The sequence below is a fragment of the Capra hircus genome, chromosome 25, assembly GCF_001704415.2.
Source record: "Capra hircus breed San Clemente chromosome 25, ASM170441v1, whole genome shotgun sequence".
NCBI lineage: Eukaryota > Metazoa > Chordata > Mammalia > Artiodactyla > Bovidae > Capra > Capra hircus.
This window is the reverse complement of record NC_030832.1, coordinates 14,378,023-14,397,461: the sequence shown is the minus strand read 5'-3', so window position 1 is coordinate 14,397,461 and position 19,439 is coordinate 14,378,023. Positions and strand designations below refer to the sequence as shown.

Sequence of the window (19,439 nt, the reverse complement as noted above, 5' to 3'; positions counted from 1 at the left end):
CTTGAATTCCGTCTCCACCACTTCCTGGCTGTGTGACCTTGGGCAAGCTACTTAACCTCTCTGTGCTTCAGTCTTGCACTTGTCAAAGGAGGATCATAATAGCATCTACCTCACAGGGTTGAGGATTAAATGAAATGACGTTTCTGAAGCACTTAGAACAGAATCTGTCCCATAAAGTTTTCTATAAAGTGGTTGTTAAATAAATGAAGGATAGACGACTATGAGGGTTTTCCAGGTGACTCAGATGGTAAAGAATCTTCCTGCAGTGCAGGAGACAGGTTTGATCCCTCTGTTGGGAGGATCCCCTGGAGAAGGGAATGGCAACCCACTCTAGTATTCTTGCCTGGAGAATCCCATGGACAAGAGGAGCCTAGAGGGCTACAGTCCATGGGGTCACAAAGAATCAGACATGATTAGGCGACTAAACAACGAAAACTACTCCGAGGGTATGGAATTGGTGGAGGGTATGGAATTGGTGGAAAGAACCTGGAAGTTTGCTAAACATCTCTGAAGAGAACCTAGCCCGCTGTTTACCAAATGCAGGCATTTATGGGCCATTCCTCAAGCTTTTTGCCTTATTTGGGTATCACTTATACTCAATGTACTTAATGTTTTTCTCTAGATTAATTTGCGTTCTCTACTTTGTGTGTGTGCTTAGTCACTCAGTTGTGTCTGACTCTTTGCGACCCCAGGGACTGTAGCCCGCCAGGCTCCTCTGTCCATGGGATTCTCCAGGCAAGAATACTGGAGTGGGTTGCCATTTCCGTCTCCTTTCTCTACTTTAGTAACCTTTTATAAGGGAAACTTTCTATCACTACCAAGATCACAAAAACCTAGAATCCCTTGCCATGTAGAATGCTAAAAGTAGTTTCAGTGAAAAGGAAATATTATGAATAATTTCTGGATTCAAACTGTTGCTTGCCTGAGTTTACTCTGTATTAGAAAAAGGAACTTGAAAAGTCTCAAAAAGGAGCTCAAGACCAGCTCCAAACAAGGCCTCCTTGGTGTCACAGGAAAGATGAGAGACCTAAAAGGGAAAAAAAAAAAAACCATTCCTGCTGTGGAAGTCTGCAGTAGTTGATTTCTTTTCTTTATGGCCTGCAGGCCTATTTGCCCCAAGGTATATGGGATCTTAGTCCCCTGACCAGGGCTCAAACGCATATCTTCTGCATTGGAAGGTGGATTCCTAAATTCCTAACCACCAGGGAAGTTAACTTCTTGTGTATGCGTGTTGGTTTGAAAACTGGCCTCAGGTAACCAAGGGCAAGGAGAGACAGAAGAGGCAGCCACTCCAGGCTGGAAGGAGGCAGGGTTAACAACAAGCCAGGGATCTTACATCCGAGGCTTGTCTCACTGGACTCCCTAGAGTTTACAGAGCGGCCTTAACGGGGTTCAGACACGTACACCATCCAGATAGTCTAACACTTACTCTCAAAGTAGCTCCTAATGTGGGAACAGTGGACAGAACGTATGTCCCAAGGACAGGGGAGGGAGGAGCCTCAGATTGCCCAGGTCCAGGTCATAGGTCCACCAGTGGCCACAGCCTCTCGATGACCTCCTTCAACAGTGCACCAACTACAGTCATCTCATATAGCAGTCCCAAGCACGAGAGAACATTCTCATTTTAAGGTGAGAAAATTGAGGTCCATTGCTGGGAAGTGACTTGCCCAGGGTCACAGCACTGAAAAGTGGTGATTTTATTTGACAAATCTTGTGCCCGGAGCCCGCTAGTGGTAAAGAACCTGCCTGCCAATGCGGGCGACATAAGAGATGCAGGTTTGATCCCTGGGTCAGGAAGATTCCCTGGCAACCCAATCCAGCATTCTTGCCTGGAAAATCCCATGGACAGGGGAGCCTGGCAGGCTACAGTCCAGGGGTCGCAAAACAGTCAAACACGACTGAAGCGACTTGGCACCTATGCACACACATGCCCTGAGCTAGGAGGTGATGATGGAAGAGGGAGAATCTTTGTCTCCATGAAACTTATCGCTAATGGAGGAGAAAGACTAAATAAACAATCAGACCAAAAAAAAGTAAACAATGAGCATCCCAGCAAGCATTAGAAAGAAACAGCTCAGGAGACTAAGGGATCTTGCAATGGGAGAATCTACCTGGACTCAGGTGTGGGGGTCATCAAGTGGGCTTTTAAGGAAATCATGTCCAAGCCAGAGATGAAGGACAAGTGAGAAGTGGCAGGGAAAGAGTTTTAAACAGAGGGACGTGCATGTGGAAAGGTCCTGAGGCCAGGCGGCTGGAGCAGTGAACCAGGAGAATGGGGAGAAGTTCAATTTTCCTCCACTGTAATAGTTTTCAACTCTGGACTTCTGACTCCTAGGGAGGCTTATTTCCCCTGTTACAGGGTCAGTTCAGTTCAGTCGCTCAGTCGTGTCCAACTCTTTGCGACCCCATGAATCGCAGCACGCCAGGCCTCCCTGTCCATCGCCAACTCCAAGAGTTCACTCAGATTCACGTCCATCGAGTCAGTGATGCCATCCATCCATCTCATCCTCTGTCTTCCCCTTCTCCTCCTGCCTCCAATCCCTCCCAGCATCAAAGCCTTTTTCAGTGAGTCAACTCTTTGCATGAGGTGGCCAAAGTACTGGAGTTTCAGCTTTAGCATCATTCCTTCCAAAGAAATCCCAGGGCTGATCTCCTTCAGAATGGACTGGTTGGATCTCCTTGTAGTTACTCCTTGGTTAAGTCACTTAATCTCTCTGAGCCTCTGTTTTCTTCCTCATCTGTAAAATGGGTCGATAGAAATCTATCATATAGGCTTATGTGAGAATTAAATGAGATAATCTTTGTAGTCTGAGAAGCGCCTACCACTGTTAGTGCAGTTAGATAAATTGCTCTCCTTGTACCGAGGGGCCAGCGGAGGTGCAGAGAGGTAAACAACTTACCAGGGACCACACATCTACCAAACCAGGTCACTGCACAGGCGCACGCGGGAAGGGCTGGCTGTTGTGACCCTCTTTTATAGGTTGGTCTGGAAGGGCTACAGGAGGCCACTGGGGCCAAAAGACCTCTGGTCACTTGGGAGCGAAAATTCCTCTGAAGAACTGGTTTCCCAGCTTGAAAAGGAATGGACAAGGAACCGCAGCGCCACCCAGCGGTGAGTGTGTAGAAGGTGGGCGCTTAGCCCAAAGCTGGTCAGCAAAGCCCTTGGTCCTACAAACACCCCCTCCCCTACTCTGGGCTGAGTCCCTGAGAAATAAGTTCTCAAATAGGTATAATTAAGCCTGGGTTAAATGTAGCCCTGCCGTCGAGTGGTTGATGACCTGGGACAAGTGGCTTGACCTCACTGGAGCTTGATGTTTCAGGACACGGACAAAAGTAGCTCTGTGGCAGGACTACCAAGGTTCCCTTGCATACTCTAGGACCTCGTGGTTACTGCTATCGATGGCTAAATCCCACACATTAGAAGGAGCCAGAGAGAGACAGAGTCTACTGGTTCATATAGCTGAAAAGGTGGGTCTGGCCTCAGGTGTAGCTGGATTCAGAACTTGCGTGATGTTCAATTCTTTCCCTCCATCTCTAAGCTCAGCTGTTGTCCCAACACTGGTCTCTCCATAAGGCCTGTCCCATGCTAGGCCAACTCAACACCGGCTTCCCCACCATCCACCTAAAAAAATCTCAAGGAAGGACTCTGATTGGCTGGCTGAGTCATGTGCCTCTCAGGGGCCAATCCCATGGCTGGAGGGCGGGCCACATGATTGGCATCAGAGCCACACAGGGAGGGGAGGGGCTGCTCCCGGAAGGAAGAGTGTATGTTTTCCAAAAGGGATAAATAATAATGACAAATCGAAACAGCAGCTCTTTCTCGCCTCAGGCATATCTTGCTGTACTGCCCCTCCACTCTTAAATGAGTTTTGAGTTCATCCCAATGGTCCCTGGAGGTCTTGTCCACCCTCTCCCAGCTCTGCTCTCCACTGCCAGCACAAGAATGATGGTCACCCAGTATTAGAGCTGCAGCAGAAGCATTCTCCAGGACGGTTTGAGAATCTGTGAACAACTGACAGTAAGAAAGCAGAGTGGCAGGTTTATACAGAGATCTGGCTCAGGCATTTTCTGAGCTCACTGCTTATGCACAGGAGAGAACTTTGGTTTTGTTTCTGAAAGATGTTGCAACCTTTGCGGGAAGGGTGAAGACGTCATCTTAGGTCACAGACCGATTCGTCTGCTGGCCAAGTCGGGGTCACAGGTGTGTTTGGCCAGCATGTGTCTTGCTGTTGTTTGAGGTTTGTGCTTTGTTTGTTTTGGGGGGTAAGTCACCAACATTTAAGCTGTTGGAGGTGTCACAAAAATATGGAATTTGGGTGTCTCTTAAAGTAGAATGGCAGTGTTAGGTCGCATCCCTCATGACAGCGGGATGGATCTGGGAAGTGGCTGCCCTGTGGAACAGGGCGTGTGCGCTTCACTTTGCCACAGTCTCTACCATTCCCTTTTACATCCCCCAGCTACACCCGGCCCTCACACCCCCTCCCTTGCTCTGTGGTCATTTTTGGATCTGGCACTAAATTGCTTTGGGACCAGACACCAAAGACCAGCCAACAAGTCTAGTGGCTTTCCTCGTGGCTCAGACAGTAAAGAATCTGCCTGCAATGCAGGAGACCTGGGTTTGTGCCTGGATGGCCGGGCCAAAGAAAGGTGACATCTTGGGACTACAGGGATGACCAGGGTAGAGATGTGAGTGCAGGGTTAGAAAAATGGCTGAATTAGAAATACTGCTGGCTTCAGAGGCTGGGGGTAGGGGTAGGCTTCAAGACAGGTAGTAAACTAATATTTCTTTATTTCTTTGCAAGCAGGGTGGTAATGACTGGCTCTTTGTAGCCTTTTGTGCTAAAAATACCAAATTATCCTAGGACTGCTAGTTGAGATTTGTCCTTCCCCTTCATCCTAAGGGGGGCTTCCCTGGTGGCTCAGAGAGTAAAGAATCTGCCTGCTATGCAGGAGACCTGGGTTCAATCCCCGGGTTGGGGAGACCCCTTGGAGAAGGGAATGGCTACCCACCCCAGTATTCTTGCCTGGAGAATTCCATGGACAGAGGAGCCTGGCGAACCACAGTCCATGGAGTTGCACACGACTGGGCAACTCACACTTTCACACTTTTCATCTGGAGGAGATGCTCAGAAGATTCTTGAGAGGGGAAGGGGGGACTGGAGGCCCAGCTTGTGGTGGAGGGGTATTCACCCCATTAGCTGCGCTCTGGGAGTATAAAGGCTGACGTTGAGGGGGCAGGGAACGGAGATATCGCAAGTTGTCTCTCTGAAGAAAGAGGCCCAGAAACGCCACTGATCCTTAAACTCACTCACGTGGAGGAGGGCTGGGCCATTTGCTCTGCAAGGCAACTGGAAACTCGGCTCTGTTAAAACGGGCCCAGGAGAGTAGTTGCACAGCATTCTAGTAAAAGCAACCAGTGGGTTAAGTTGAGTGTCAGGAGGAAATCTGGAGAAGTCAGTCCATTCCCAGGCCGTGGGTGCTTGACTGAGGGCCTGGCAGCCAAACCCTGTTTGGAGGATGGGGATACAACCGAACACAAGACAGCTGAGGCCTCTCGTTCCAGAAAGCTGATTTTTTGGTGGAGGAGACAGATACTTGCAAGTCGAAGTCAGTGCTGGGACAGAAATAAGGGTCTGGGATGGGGAAACAGAGCTACTGGAGTTGGAGACAGCAGGGAAAGTGTCTTTGAGGAGGTGATGCTGAAATGGAAGTCAAGCCTTGGGCAGACACATTCCAGATCAAGGGCAGTTCGTGCCAACGCCTTAGAAAGGTGAGCTGCGGATGTGTCAAGGAGCGGAAAGAAAACCAGCCCAGGAAAGAGGGCCAGGAGGAAGTGGGGAAGTGGGCGGGGGCCAGGCCACACAAGACTGTGTCTAGAAATGGAGACATTTTATTAAATCGTTGAAGGATTTTATGCAGGAAAAAAAAAAAAAAAACACGGTCTACCCACTTGGAGTCCTAACAAGACGGATGAGAACAGGAGCTGGAGACAGCATGGCTCTGAGGCTGATGAATGAAACAATTCCATCTGGTGGGCAGGGGTGGGCAGGGATGGCCTTTATAAGAAGGTAATATCCTTTTGGCATTCAAGACCCAAGTATCCAAATGCGAGTGGCAGGCCATGCCCAGCTCATGACGGAGGCCAAGCCACAGCTCATCAGAGATGCCAAGCTAAACCACAAGCTGGGCCAAGCGGGGAGGGGCAAGACCTTGACTTTCGTTCGTGAGGGCGTGGGTACCTACACCCATCAAGGGTTTTTTTCTTTTTAATTTTTGGGTGAGAGAGGGGGCTCTGTGTGAACTGTGAGTCAAGGTCTGGGTTCAGGACTTCCCTGGTGGTCCAGTGGCTAAGACTTCCGCCTTCCAGTGTAGAGGATGCAGGTTCAATCCCTGCCCAGGGAGCTGACATCCAAGCTGCCTCACAGTGAAAAAACCAAAACAGGAAACAGAAGCAATGTTGTAACAAATCCATAAAGCCTTTAAAAATTATCTACATGAAAAAAAAATCTTCAAAAAAAATTCTAGGTTCAAATCCCTGCTCCGTCCTCCATGTGTGACCTCGGGCACCTGTCACCACCTCTCAGAGCCTCCGTCTCCTCTGAGGTCAAATGGGGACCCAAGGGGCAGGGAGGTCGAGAGGAGTTGATGAGCTTATGTGCGTGAAGGACTGATCCCAGTGCCTGGCCCTGGGTCCCAGCTCTCAGTACCACTGAAGTTCTGATAACTTCATAGGCTGTCAGGGCTGAGGGACCCAGAGTGGGGCCAGCTCCATCTTTGCATGAGGATACAGAGGCACAGAGAGGGGAGCAGCCTGCCCAAGGCCACACAGCAACCGCCTGGCTGCCAGGCTCTCCCTATGGCCAAAGCCTGCCTCTGGAAGGGCCCTCGGGCCTCCCTGCTCCTCCTGCCGCTTCTTCCCCCGAACCTTTCCCTGATAGCCCAGGGCCTGGGATCTTAGACGTCACAGCTACCAGAGCTTCCATCTGTGCTTTCACTCAGACCAGGGGTGCCAGGCTCAGACCTCAGCAGTGATTCTAAACTGGTCCTCAACCAGCTCTGAACCACCTCAGGGCTGGCTGGGGTGGGCTGCCTAAGGGATCAGAAAGTGCTGTGAAGGTTGGGATTGAATCCCAGCCCTTTCATTTCTCAACCGTGCATCCTTCCCCAGCTTTACCTTCTGAGACTCAGTTTCCTCATCTGTGAAATGGGGTAACACCCGCTCTCTGGGGTCTTGTTCTTAAGGTCACTAATCCCATTCATGAGGGCTACACCCACATGACCTAATCACCTCCTAATACCATCACACTGGGAATTAGATTCAACATGAATTTGGGTGGTGGGTGGGACTGGGGTGGGGACATAAACCTTCAGTCTATTAAAAGGGCCCAGAGCTGATGTCTTCTCTCCCCTAAGGCACACCAAGGCGACAGCATTTAAAAGGAAAGGAAGCCATAACAAGGAGGCCCCAGAGATGGAGACCCTCTTGCTGAAACAGCGGGGGCAGAGGGGCCCGCTGCTGAGGGCCATCTGGCAGGTGGGCCGCTCCGCCTTCCTCCTGGGGACCCTCAGCCTCATCATCAGTGATGTCTTCCGGTTCACGGTGCCCAAGCTCCTCAGGTGGGTCCAGGCCTTGGGTGCCTTGTCGAGGCTGGTGTTCCCTGAACAGTGTCCTTCCAGGGCCTGGCGGGCCTTCAACCCTCCTTCCACCCTTACCTGGATGTCTGTTGCTCAAGGCACTGAGGGTGGATGAAAAGGGTGCTGAGGAAGAACAGAAATAAATGAAAAAGTGACTCCCCTTTCCCTCGGGAAGGGAAAATGAATGAATTTGGCCTGACTAGATCACTTTGCTTTCACTGTACCACAAAAGTCCCCCAAAGTGAGGGGCTTCAAACCGCTTCCTTAGCTGTGATGGTGTGAGGCATCAGTTCATGCTGGGTTCAGCTGGGTGGTTCTTTCCTTGGTGGGTTCAGTCGTGTGTCTGCAGTCACCAAGGTGGTCTCAGCTGGGACACCTCATCTCTCCCCGATGGTCTGTCACCCTCAAAAGGCTGATTTCCAGCGCGTTCACAGGGCTGCTTGGCAGGGTCTCTAGACAAAGCCCTTTTCTCTTGAAGCCGAAGCTGGTTGTACAGCCAGCCCAGATTCAAGGGATGGCCTGTTACTTTGCTCAAGCTGCCGTAGCAAAGGACTACAGACTGGATGTCTTGAACAGAAATCCTTTTTCCGGTGCTTATCTTTTCTGCTGTCATTTCTTTTTTGTAAAATTGAAGTCTAGTTGATTTATAATGCTGTGTTTCAGATGCACAACTAAGTGATTCAGTTTCATCAGATTCTTTTCTCTTATAGGTTATTACAAACTATTGAGTATAGTTCCCTATTCTGTACAGTGGATCCTTGTTGGTCATTATTATTTTATAATAGTTAATCCCAAGCTCTTAATTTATTCCTCCCCCTCCCCTTTGGTAACGCTGAGTTTGTCTTCTGTGTCTGTGAGTCTATTACTGTTTCGTAAGTTCCTTTGTATGATATTTTTTGCTTCCACATATAAGTGATGGCATGTATTTGTCTTTGGCTTACTTCACTGTGTGGAAATCTCTAGGTCCATCCATGTTGCTGCAGATAGCATTATTTCATTCTTTTTTATGGCTGAGTAGTCACCATCTTTTTAATCTGTTCTTCTGTTGATGGACCCTAGGTTGCTGCCACATCTTAACTATTGTAAATAGTGCAATGAACATTCAGTTCAGTTCAGTTCAGTCACTCAGTCGTGTCCGACTCTTTGCGACCCCATGAATCGCAGCACGCCAGGCCTCCCTGTCCATCACCAACTCCCGGAGTTCACTCAAACTCACGTCCATCAGGTCGGTGATGCCATCCAGCCGTCTTATCCTCTGTCGTCCCCTTTTCCTCCTGCCCCCAATCCCTCCCAGCATCAGTCTTATCCAATGAGTCAACTCTTCACATGAGGTGGCCAAAGTACCGGAGTTTCAGCTTTAGCATCATTCCTTCCAAAGAACACCCAGGGTTGATCTCCCTTAGAATGGACTGGTTGGATCTCCTTGTAGTCCAAGGGACTCTCAAGAGTCTTCTCCAACACCACAGTTCAAAAGCATCAATTCTTCGGCGCTCAGCTTTCTTCACAGTCCAACTCTCACATCCATACATGACCACTGAAAAAACCATAGCCTTGAGTAGATGGACCTTTGTTGGCAAAGTAATCTGCTTTTGAATATGCTCTCTAGGTTGGTCATAACTTTCCTTCTAAGGAGTAAGCGTCTTTTAATTTCACGGCTGCAGTCACCATCTGCAGTGATTTTGGAGCCCCCAAAAATAAAGTCTGACACTGTTTCCACTGTTTCCCTATCTATTTCCCATGAAGCGATGGGACCAGATGCCATGATCTTCATTTTCTGAATTTTGAGCTTTAAGCCAACCTTTTCACTCTCCTCTTTCACTTTCATCAAGAGGCTTTTGAGTTCCTCTTCACTTTCTGCCATAAGGGTGGTGTCATCTGCATATCTGAGGTTATTGATATTTCTCCCGGCAATCTTGATTCCAGCTTGTGTTTCTTCCAGCCCAGCGTTTCTCATGATGTACTCTGCATAGAAGTTACATAAGCAGAGTGACAATATAGGGCGCATGTATATTTTTGGATGGTGTTAGTGATAAAGAATCATCCTGCCAAGGCAGGAGACACAAGAGATGTGGGTTCAATCCCTGGGTTGGGAGGATCCCCTGGAGTAGGAAATGGTACCCAACTCCTGTATTCTTGCCTGGAAAATTCCATGTAGAGAAGAGGCTGGCAGGCTACAGTCCCTGGTGCCTCAAAGCGTCGCACATGGCTGAGCGACAGAGCACACGCACACACACTTTTTGAATTATAATTTTCTCTGGATATACCCAGGAGTGGGGTTGCAGGATCATATGGTAGTTCTATTTTTAGTTTTTTAAGGAACTTCCATACTGTTCTCTTCCCCAGGAGAAGGGATAGGCTATCCACTCCAGTATTCTTGGACTTCCCTTGTGGCTCAGCTGATAAAGAATCTGCCTGCAATGTGGGAGACGTGGGTTCGATCCCTGGGTTGGGAAGATGCCCTGGAGAAGAGAAGGGCTACCCACCCCAGTATTCTGGCCTGGAGAATTCCATGAACTGTATAATCCATGGGGTCACAAATAGTCAGACACGAGTGAGCGACTGTCACTCACATTCCTACCCCTCTCACATCACATTCCCAGTAACAGTGTAGGAGGGGTCGCTTTCTCTTCACACCCTCTCCAGCATTTATTGTTTGTAGACATTTTGGTGATGGCCATTCTGACCAGAGGATGAGATGGTTGAATGGCATCACCAACTCAATGGACGTGAGTATGAGCAAGCTCCGGGAGATGGTGAGGGACAGGAAAGCCTGGTGTTCTCCAGGCCATGGGGTCACACAGAATTGGACGTGACTTAGCGACTGCGCAACAACAAAGTCTAACCGGTGTGGAGTGATCCCTCGTTGTAGTTTGGATTTGCATTTCTTTAAGAATTAGCAACGCTGAACATCTTTTCATGTGCATTTTGACCATCTATGTGTCCTCTTCGGAGAAATGTCTGTTGAGGTCTTCTGTCCATTTTTTATTTGGGTTATTTGTTTTTTTTGATATTGAACTGTGGGCGATGTTTGTGGATTCTGGAGATGAATCCCTTGTTGGTCACATCGTTTCTCCCAGTCTGGAGGTAGTCTCTTCGTTTTTGTTTCTGGTTTCCTCTGCTGTACAAAAGCTTCTAAATTCAATTAGGTCCCATTTGAACAACAGACATTTTTGTCTTCCCATCACCAAAGGCAAGAAGTTCAAGATCAAGGTTGTTTCCGCTGAGGCCTCTCTCCTTGCCTTGTACACAGCTGCCTTCTCTCTGCATCCTCACGTGGTCTTTCCTCGGAACACACGCACCCCCGGGGTCTCCTTGTGTGTCCGTCCAGATTTCCTCTTCTTCTAAGGACACCAGTTGTCCTGGATTCAGGCCCCTCCTAACGGCCTCGTTTGAACTGAATCGCCTCTTTAAAGGGCCCTGTCATCAAATGCACGGTCATATTCCCAGGCACTGGGGGTTAGGACCTTAACATATACATTTTGGGGGGACACAACTCAGCCATAACAGGTGAGGATAAAAACTCCGCCTATTGATTGGAGATGTAAGTCATGGTGGAAATGAGCGTGGACAGTGGGAGAAATAGTTGCAACCATTTTTGCAAAAACCCTCCAGTACTGTCTGGTCCTCCAGACCTGGCCAGGCTTAGGCAGAGGCAGTAGCCACGGGCACCCTCTCTCACCAACTTCTCCCTCCTTCTCCTGCTGCAAGCCTCTTCCTGGAGTTTATCGGGGACCCCAACTCCCCGGCCTGGAAAGGCTCCCTCCTCGCCGTGCTGATGTTCCTCTCCGCCTGCCTGCAAACGCTGTTCGAGCAGCAGCACATGTACAGACTCAAGGTGCTGCAGATGAGGCTGCGAACGGCCGTCACTGGCCTGGTGTGCAGAAAGGTGAGCCCCGGGGGAGGAGCGTGGCCTTTCCTCTCTTTCCAGCCTGTCCCAGTTCACACACAGACGTCCCAGCCGAGGAGAGCCATGTCACTGAACTCTCATCTGCGCCCCCAAGCACACTCATTCATCACTTTTCTCATAGTTGCTCACACTGCACTCTCACCTTCTTGGTTATTTCTGTAAGGCCTTGTGTGATCTGACCCTGAGACGTCCTCTGTCTGATCACATCACATGCTTCCTTCGCACCTCCTTCCCTTTCCTCCAGCCACACCGGTCTCCTTGCAGTGCCTCAAGCATCCTTCTACCTCAGGGCCTTTGCACGTGTGGTTCCCACTGCCTGGGCACCCTTCCCCCAATTCTTCATGTAGTGAACTTCCGCCCGTCTCTCTGTGGATAAAGGACTAACCTTTGGGCTGTGTGGAAACCAGATAAAGGTAGACTGTCAGCTCTTTGACCAGGTTGCACTGCTTACAGTTGAAATGACCCCTGAGCCACTGGTAAATGGAATCTGGCCTGGAAGTTCTGTCAGTGAACTGGGACACCCGGAGGGAAGCCAGCGCTTTGGGCTTCTCTCCGTGCGGTCATTCTTGGAAACGAAGCCCCTGAGGCTGCTGCTCTCAGACATGTTGGCCCCTCTGGGTCTGCAGCCTCCGAGCCAGGGTGACCCAGTCCCCGCCGAGTCCCTTTCTCACACCTGAGCTGCCACCTGGGAGAGGAGGGGAGCAAAGGGAACAGCTCCAGGGTGGCTGTGTGAGTGGCTCCTGAGTTCCCAGCCACGTGGCTCACTGGGGACGGGTGTGGCCTGTCCCGTCTTTTGAGTCCACACGTGGAGCTGAGGCTGCAGGAAGGCAGCCTAAGGGCTTTGCACTTCCCATTTTTTGGAGAATTTCAGGGCAGCCTCTTCATCTCCTGATGAGTCAGACTCCCCAGTCTGCCCTCTGGGCTGCTTCTGTATTAACCAGGTTTAAAATTAATTTATTTTTGGCTGCGCTGGGTCTTTGTTGCTGTGCTCGGGCTCTGTCCATTTGCGGCAAGCAGGGGCCACTCTCGAGTTGCAGGCTGTGCGCTCCTCATTGTGGTGGTTTCTCTTGTCGTGGAGGACGGGCTCTGCTGTGCAGGCTCTGTAGTTGAGGCTCACGGGCTTAGTTGCCCGAGGCATGTGGATCCTCCCTGACCAGGGGTTGAACCCATATTCCCTACATTGGCAGGCAGATTTTAAACCACTGGACCACCAGGTAAGTCCAGCCATGCTTCCTTATTTTCTGTGTCTGGTGCTTTGACATCTGGGGCCTCGCTGACCCTGGAGGGACTGTCCCTCTGTCCCTTCCGAGGTCAGCCAGTTCCTCCAGATGGTAAGTGACTCATCGGAAAGCATGCCTTTCACATGCAAATCAACCCACCCTAACTCACAATCCAGCTGCCTCCTTCTGAGGCCATCAGCCTCTGGCCATTGTCCTTGCTGTAATCACCCCAAGGCCAGGTATCAGACAATGAGGCCCAGTTCCTATGCCCAGAGCAGATGGAATTACTCAAACTAGCCGATCCTAAACTTGCCGACCCTGTCTGACTTTCCCATTGAAACCTCAGCAAGCTCTTGCCTATGGTTCATCCCACCCTGCCCCACCCCAGTGTTTCCCCAAGTGCCCCCCTCCCATAGCGTGGAATACCCCTTTCTTTTGAGATTGTTGAGTGTAATAAACCTTCTTGTCAATATCAGTCTTCTCTGGTCTGTGGGCTTGCCATACTTGAATAATAATAAAACCTATATTTTAAAACACTTCATGACACTCATCATAATTACTATTAAACGGTGAACTGTGTACATCTTTAATTTTGCTCCCCAGCTCAAACTCCACTCCCAGGAGACCAAGCACCTCGCCTCTGTTGACCATAGAGCCCAGTGTGAGGCCCAGAGCAGGTGCTCAGTAAAGACTGGAAGATTTTTTTGGAGAATTTCTGTACTTGTTTATTTCCAGCCCATCATTTCACCCCCTCACTTCTTCCCTGACACACCCAGCAGAGAGGATTGCAAGTAGGATGTAGTATTCAACAGGCTGGAAGGGGTCCACTGTGACCCCAGAATCAGGGCAAATTTGTGGCTGTTAGAAAACCAGGTTAGTATCTACAAGGCACGTTGAATGCCTGGGGGGATCAGTCTAACACTCTGTCTAGCCTCTGTTATCCTGGATTCCAATCCAAACCCTCTGGTTCTGGGCAAGTTGGTCAATTTCTCTGTGCCTCAGTTTCCTTGTCTGTGAAATGAGATTAATAATTATCCATCTCATTGATTCTAGTTTCACTTTTTCTTTCCTCTTTTAATCAAGATGTTTTAATTTATTGAATGGTTGGCATTGATTTTTTTCCCCCAAAGTGATACAAAAATTGTTGTTTACTTGCTAAGTCATGTCCAACTCAGTTGTGACCGCATGGACTGTAGCCCGCCTGGTTCCTGGGTCCATGGGATTCTCCGGGCAAGAATACTGGAGTGGGTTGTCATTTCCTCCTCCAGGGGATCTTCCTGACCCAGGGATTGAACCTGCATCTCTTGGGTCTCCTCCAGTGGCAGGTGGATTCTTTACCCCTGCACCACCTGGGAAACCCTATGTCCTAGGCACTGTGCTAAATAAATGAACATTCTCATCATTTTTTCCATGATGGGACACAACAGACAGCTGTATGGAACAGGCACAGTATGTGTCGTTTAATTTAAAACACTGTGGATAAAACACTGTATATTTTTGCAATCAGGCTTCTCTGGTGGCTCAGTGGTAAAGAATCCACCTGTCGATGCAGGAGGTGTGAGTTCAATCCATGGGTCAGGAAGATCCCCTGGAGAAGGAAATGACAACCCACTTGAATATCCTTGCCTGAAAAATCCCACGGACAGAGGAGCATGGTGGACTACATTCCATAGTGCTACATAGGACTACATTCCATAGGGTCACAAAAGAGTGAGACACGACTGAGCCTGACCGACTGGGCAGAGAACAGCACAGCTAGGACAGCACGCCCGGCAGATGGCTACCAGTATCATAAATCCAAGGTTTTGATGTACTGTGTTATTGTTATTGTTTCCAGTACTTCAGGGAAATCACAGTATTTTCATTTTTGTCATCTCCCTGGATTCTTACAGTGGTCCTGGGAGTAGGGCTTAAGAGATTTTATCAGCCCACTTTACAGATGAGTAAACTGAGGCCTAGATGGTAAAGAAACCTGCCTCAGCCAGCAGGGGCAGCATAACTTAGAGCCCAGCCTGCCGGGTGGCCGTCGGCCTCCCCCACATCCCTCCGACTCAGGTCTCCATCTGCCCGCCCCTCCCAGGTCCTGGCTCTGTCCAGCAGCTCCAGAAAGTCCAGTGCAGTGGGGGACGTGGTCAACCTGGTGTCTGTGGACGTGCAGCGGCTGACCGAGAGCGTCACCTACCTCAACGGGCTGTGGCTGCCGCTTATCTGGATCGTCGTGTGCTTTGTCTACCTCTGGCAGGTGTGCTGGGGCAGGGGGAGCAGGATTTGAGCGGAACCCTCCTCCTCCTCATCCCCTTTAATCCTGTCTTTTTCCGCACCCCGTGGGCTGCTGTTGTGGCCAAAGTCTCAGGCCAGGGCGGCCTTCACTTTACCCTGGGCAGGAGGCTCACCTGTCTGGGCCTCGGTTGCCCCGTCTGTCACATGATGATGATGGTGGTGACGACATGGGCACTTTGGGGGTGTGATATCGGGGCTTCCCGGTGGCGCTAGTGGTAAAGAACCTGTCTGCCAGTGCAGGAGGCATGAGAAACATGGGGCCGCTCCCTGTGTCAGAAAAGTCCCCTCGAGAAGGAAATGGCACCCACTCCAGTGTTCTTGCCTGGAGAATCCCATGGACAGAGGAGCCTGGCGGGTTACGGTCCACAGGGTCACAAAGAATCAGACACAACTGAAGTGACTTAGCATGCGCGTATGCACACGCGCATGCATCAGGATACCAAGTAGGCTGGTTGGGCACGTTTTGAAGCTATCAGTAACTCTGGGGCAGCACCACCACCCCTACCACGAACAAAAATGAAACAGAAAGAAAATTTAGGGGCAGGAATTTACTACTTAGTTTTCAAAACACATAAAGTAGTCACTGGGGGCTGGGGTGGGGGGGAGCAGAATCAGAACTTAATTCTGACTCCCTTACATCTGTTTTGTGATGTAGGACCTGTTTTTGGTTGCCCACGCAGCTTGTGAGATCATATTTCCCTAACCAGGGCTGTACCTACACCCTTGGCAGTGAAAGCTTGAAGTCCCAGCCACTGGACCACCAGGGAATTCCCTTCTTTTAAAATTTTTAATTAAAATCACAGACCTTGTAGTGAGCTCATACCCTACTTTTATCCCTTGCTAGTTGTGAAACTTCCCCATAACCAGCCCCTCTGTGCCTAATTTCCTCATCTGCAAAGTAATAAAGACATATAAACTCTCTCTGGCAAAAATGCTACAAATGCTAACCCCAATGCCCACCCTCCCCCTTTACCAGGGTCTCCTGGTGACTTTCTGATGTTAGGGACCGTCTGCCAAGAGGCAAAGTGATGGGTGGTGTCATCTGCAGATTCACTGGGGTCGTTGGTCAGCCGGCTTCACTGCCCTGCATTTTCCCCCATGTCCTTCCTGTCTTTCTCTCCAATAACAATAGTTCACATCTGTGTACTTGCTGAGCACCCGCTGTGTGTGCTGGGTCCTGAACTGCAGGGTGGCAAGTCGAAAAGCATCCAGGCTACAAGCTTTTATGGGGGTGGAGTGGGGATGGAAGCGGCAGCCGAGGTACAATAATGATGATAACACGTAACTGGTATTCTGGAACATTCCACGCATTCACAGCTATTTAGCCACCAATACACCCACCCAAGGGCCCGTGAAACCCGGCATGCAGGCCAGATTCCTCCACCTGCTTATGTGCGGACCTCAAGCTCTACAAAATAATCAGTAACTTTTCCAAGAGAGACCCTACTGCCTCCAACATCATACCCTGCATATGGAATTAGAGAAAGGGCCTCTGCCCTTGAGTTACGGAATTCATTGAGTGCATAGACAGCGAGACCCAGGGGTACCCTATAAGTGTTTGTCTTGTTGATTACACATGGGGGTGGAGCACTTTAAAGATCTTCTGCTCTGCTCCAGGTGTGGGTGTCAGGCTCACAAACATTTCTGTAGAGCACCAGGTCAGATATATTTTTTTCTTTTTTTAAAAAAAATTTTTGTATTTGGAGGATAATTGCTGTACAGTGTTATGTTGGTTTCTGCTGTATAAGTCAAATCAGTCATGACTACGACTATCTACCTGTCTATATATTTATATCCCCTCCCTCTTGAGCCTCCCTCCCACCCCCTCCCCACCCCTCTAGGTTATCAGAGCGCCAGGCTGGGCTCCCTGTGATATGCAGCAGCTTCCCACTAGCTGGCTGTTTTACACATGGTAGTGTGTATATGTCGGCACCCCACTCCAGGACTCTTGCCTGGGAAATCCCAAGGACAGAGGAGCCTGGTGGGCTGCAGTCCATGGGGTCGCTAAGAGTTGGGCACGACTGAGCGACTTGACTTTGACTTTTCACTTTCATGCATTGGAGAAGGAAATGACAACCCACTCCAGTGTTCTTGCCTGGAGAATCCCAGGGACAGAGGAGCCTAGTGGGCTGCCGTCTCTGGGGTCGCACAGGGTCGGACACGACTGAAGCGACTTAGCAGCAGCAGTATATATGTGTCAGCGCTCCTCTCTCAATTCGTGCCACCTTGTCCTTTCCCCGCTGTGTCTACAAGTCTGTTCTCTACATCTGCATCCCCATTCCTTCCCAGCAGATAGATTTCTTAGTACCATTTTCCTAGACTCCATATATGTGCATGAATATGCAATATTTGTTTTTTCTCTTTCTGACTTGACTTCGCTCTGTATAACAGGCTCTAGGTTCATTCACCTCACCAGAACTGACGCAGATGTGTTCCTTTTTATGGCTGAGTAATATCCCATTGTGTACAGGTTCCACATCTTCTTTATCCATTCATCTGTCAATGGGTGTCTAGGTGGCTTCCATGTTCTGGCTATTGTAAACAATGCTGCAGTGAGCATGGGGGTACCTGTGTCTTTTTGAATTGTGGTTTTCTTAGGGTATGACATTCTGGGAGCAGCAGGGTCTCTCTTAAAACTGTTCAACTCTGCCCTTCTAGTGCACAAGCGGCTACAGACCATACTACTCAAACAGGCCTGGTGGGCTTCCAATAAAATCACATATGGACACTGAAGTTTGAATTTCACATAATTTCCACGTGTTATAGAATCTTCATTTGATTTTCATTATCAGTCGTCTGGTAGTGGAAAACCTATGGATCATTTTGTACAGCTTGAGGTCTGCACATAAACAGGTGGAGGAATCTGGCCTGCATGCCGGGTTTTACGGGCCCCTGGGTGGGTGTATCAACGGCTTATTGACTGTGAGTGAGTGTGGAATGTTCCAGAATACCAGCTGTGTTATCATCATTATTGTACCGCTGCTGCTGCTTCCACCCCCATCCCCCCATAAGAGCCTGGATGCTTTTTGACTTGCCACCTTGCAGTCTAGGACCAGCACACATAGTGAGTCCTCCGCAGGTAAATAGATGTTAGCTGTTATTATTGGAGAGAAAGGGAGGAAGGACACAGGGTAAAATACACAGCAGTGAAGCAGACTGACCAGTGACCCCAGTGAATCTGCAGATGACACCACCCATCACTTTTGTCTGCCTCTTGGCAGACGATCCCTAACTTTAGAAAGTCACCAGGAGACCCTGGTAAAGGGGGAGAGGTGGGCATTGGGGTTAGCGTTTATAGCATTTTTTGCCAGAGAGAGCTTATTTAACCTTCTGTTCACAGTCCTTTGAGTATTCTCCCAGCTCTGGCAGGTGTTTGCCTTCTGGGAGCCTCTCCATGTGACCCCTGGGTGGCGATATTGCTGCATAAATGAAACAGATGGGCCAGCTGTTTCATTTTACTGTTTCAGCCACACAAAAATCATTTATCCTCTTGGCCACTTTCACATTTTCCGGAGAGACAAACCAAAGAGTGAGGGAAGAGACCTGTCCCCAGTCACAAAGCTGGTGGGGGCAGGGCTACCAGAGAAAATACAGGACGTCCAACTGAAGGTGAATTTCAGATCAACAGAAGTATGTCTTATTATAAGTCTATCCCAGACATGACATGGGATATATTTACACTAAAAACTTATTTGCTCCTCATCTGAAATTCAGATTTAACTGGGCCTGCAGTAAAATATATTTATTTGCTAAGTCTGGCAACCCTTGCAGGGGGTGAATTGAAGATTCAGCTAATGATTGTACAACAGCAGCACTTGCTACAGGTGGTGGAAACAGCTCCATTCCCCTCTAATATGAGGAAATGGCAGCTTAGGGAGGGATAGTATCTTGCCCAGGTGTTGCTGTTCAGTCACTCAGTCATATCTGACTCTGTGACCCCATGGACTGCTACACGCCAGGCTTCCCTGTCCATCACCAACTCCCGAAGCTTGCTCAGACTATGTCCATCGAGTCGGTGATGCCATCCAACCATCTCATCCTCTGTGTTCCCTTCTCCTCCTGCCTTCAATCTTTCCCAGCATCGGGTCCTTTTCTAATGAGTCAACTCTGCCTCACGTGGCCCAAGTATTGGAGCTTCAGCAACAGTCCTTCCAATAAATATTCAGGATTGATTTCCTTTAGGATTGACTGGTTTGATCTCTTTGCAGTCCAAGGGACTCTCAAGAGGAGTCTTTTCCAACACCACAGTTCAAAAGCATCAGTTATTTGGCGCTCAGCCTTCTTTATGGGTCCAGCTCTCACTTGCCCAGGGCCACACCAAAGTGTGGCGTAAATTCAGGATTGGAACCCAGATCCCCCTCCAGAGTCTGTTTTCACCATTGTAGCCAGGCCCAACC

At 49.4% G+C, this 19,439-nt stretch overlaps 1 protein-coding gene across 2 annotated transcripts in view; it reads left to right on the top strand.

Annotated features, from left to right (window-relative positions):
- ABCC6 (ATP binding cassette subfamily C member 6) overlaps positions 1 to 19,439 on the top strand; it is a 65,610-nt gene that overhangs the window by 10,151 nt on the left and 36,020 nt on the right. For both annotated transcript variants that reach the window (XM_018040950.1, XM_018040951.1), the window contains exons 7-10: positions 2,981 to 3,112; positions 7,414 to 7,617; positions 11,344 to 11,521; positions 14,843 to 15,004. In XM_018040950.1, the coding sequence (XP_017896439.1) occupies positions 2,981 to 3,112; positions 7,414 to 7,617; positions 11,344 to 11,521; positions 14,843 to 15,004 (676 nt within the window). The remainder of the gene's footprint in view (positions 1 to 2,980; positions 3,113 to 7,413; positions 7,618 to 11,343; positions 11,522 to 14,842; positions 15,005 to 19,439) is intronic.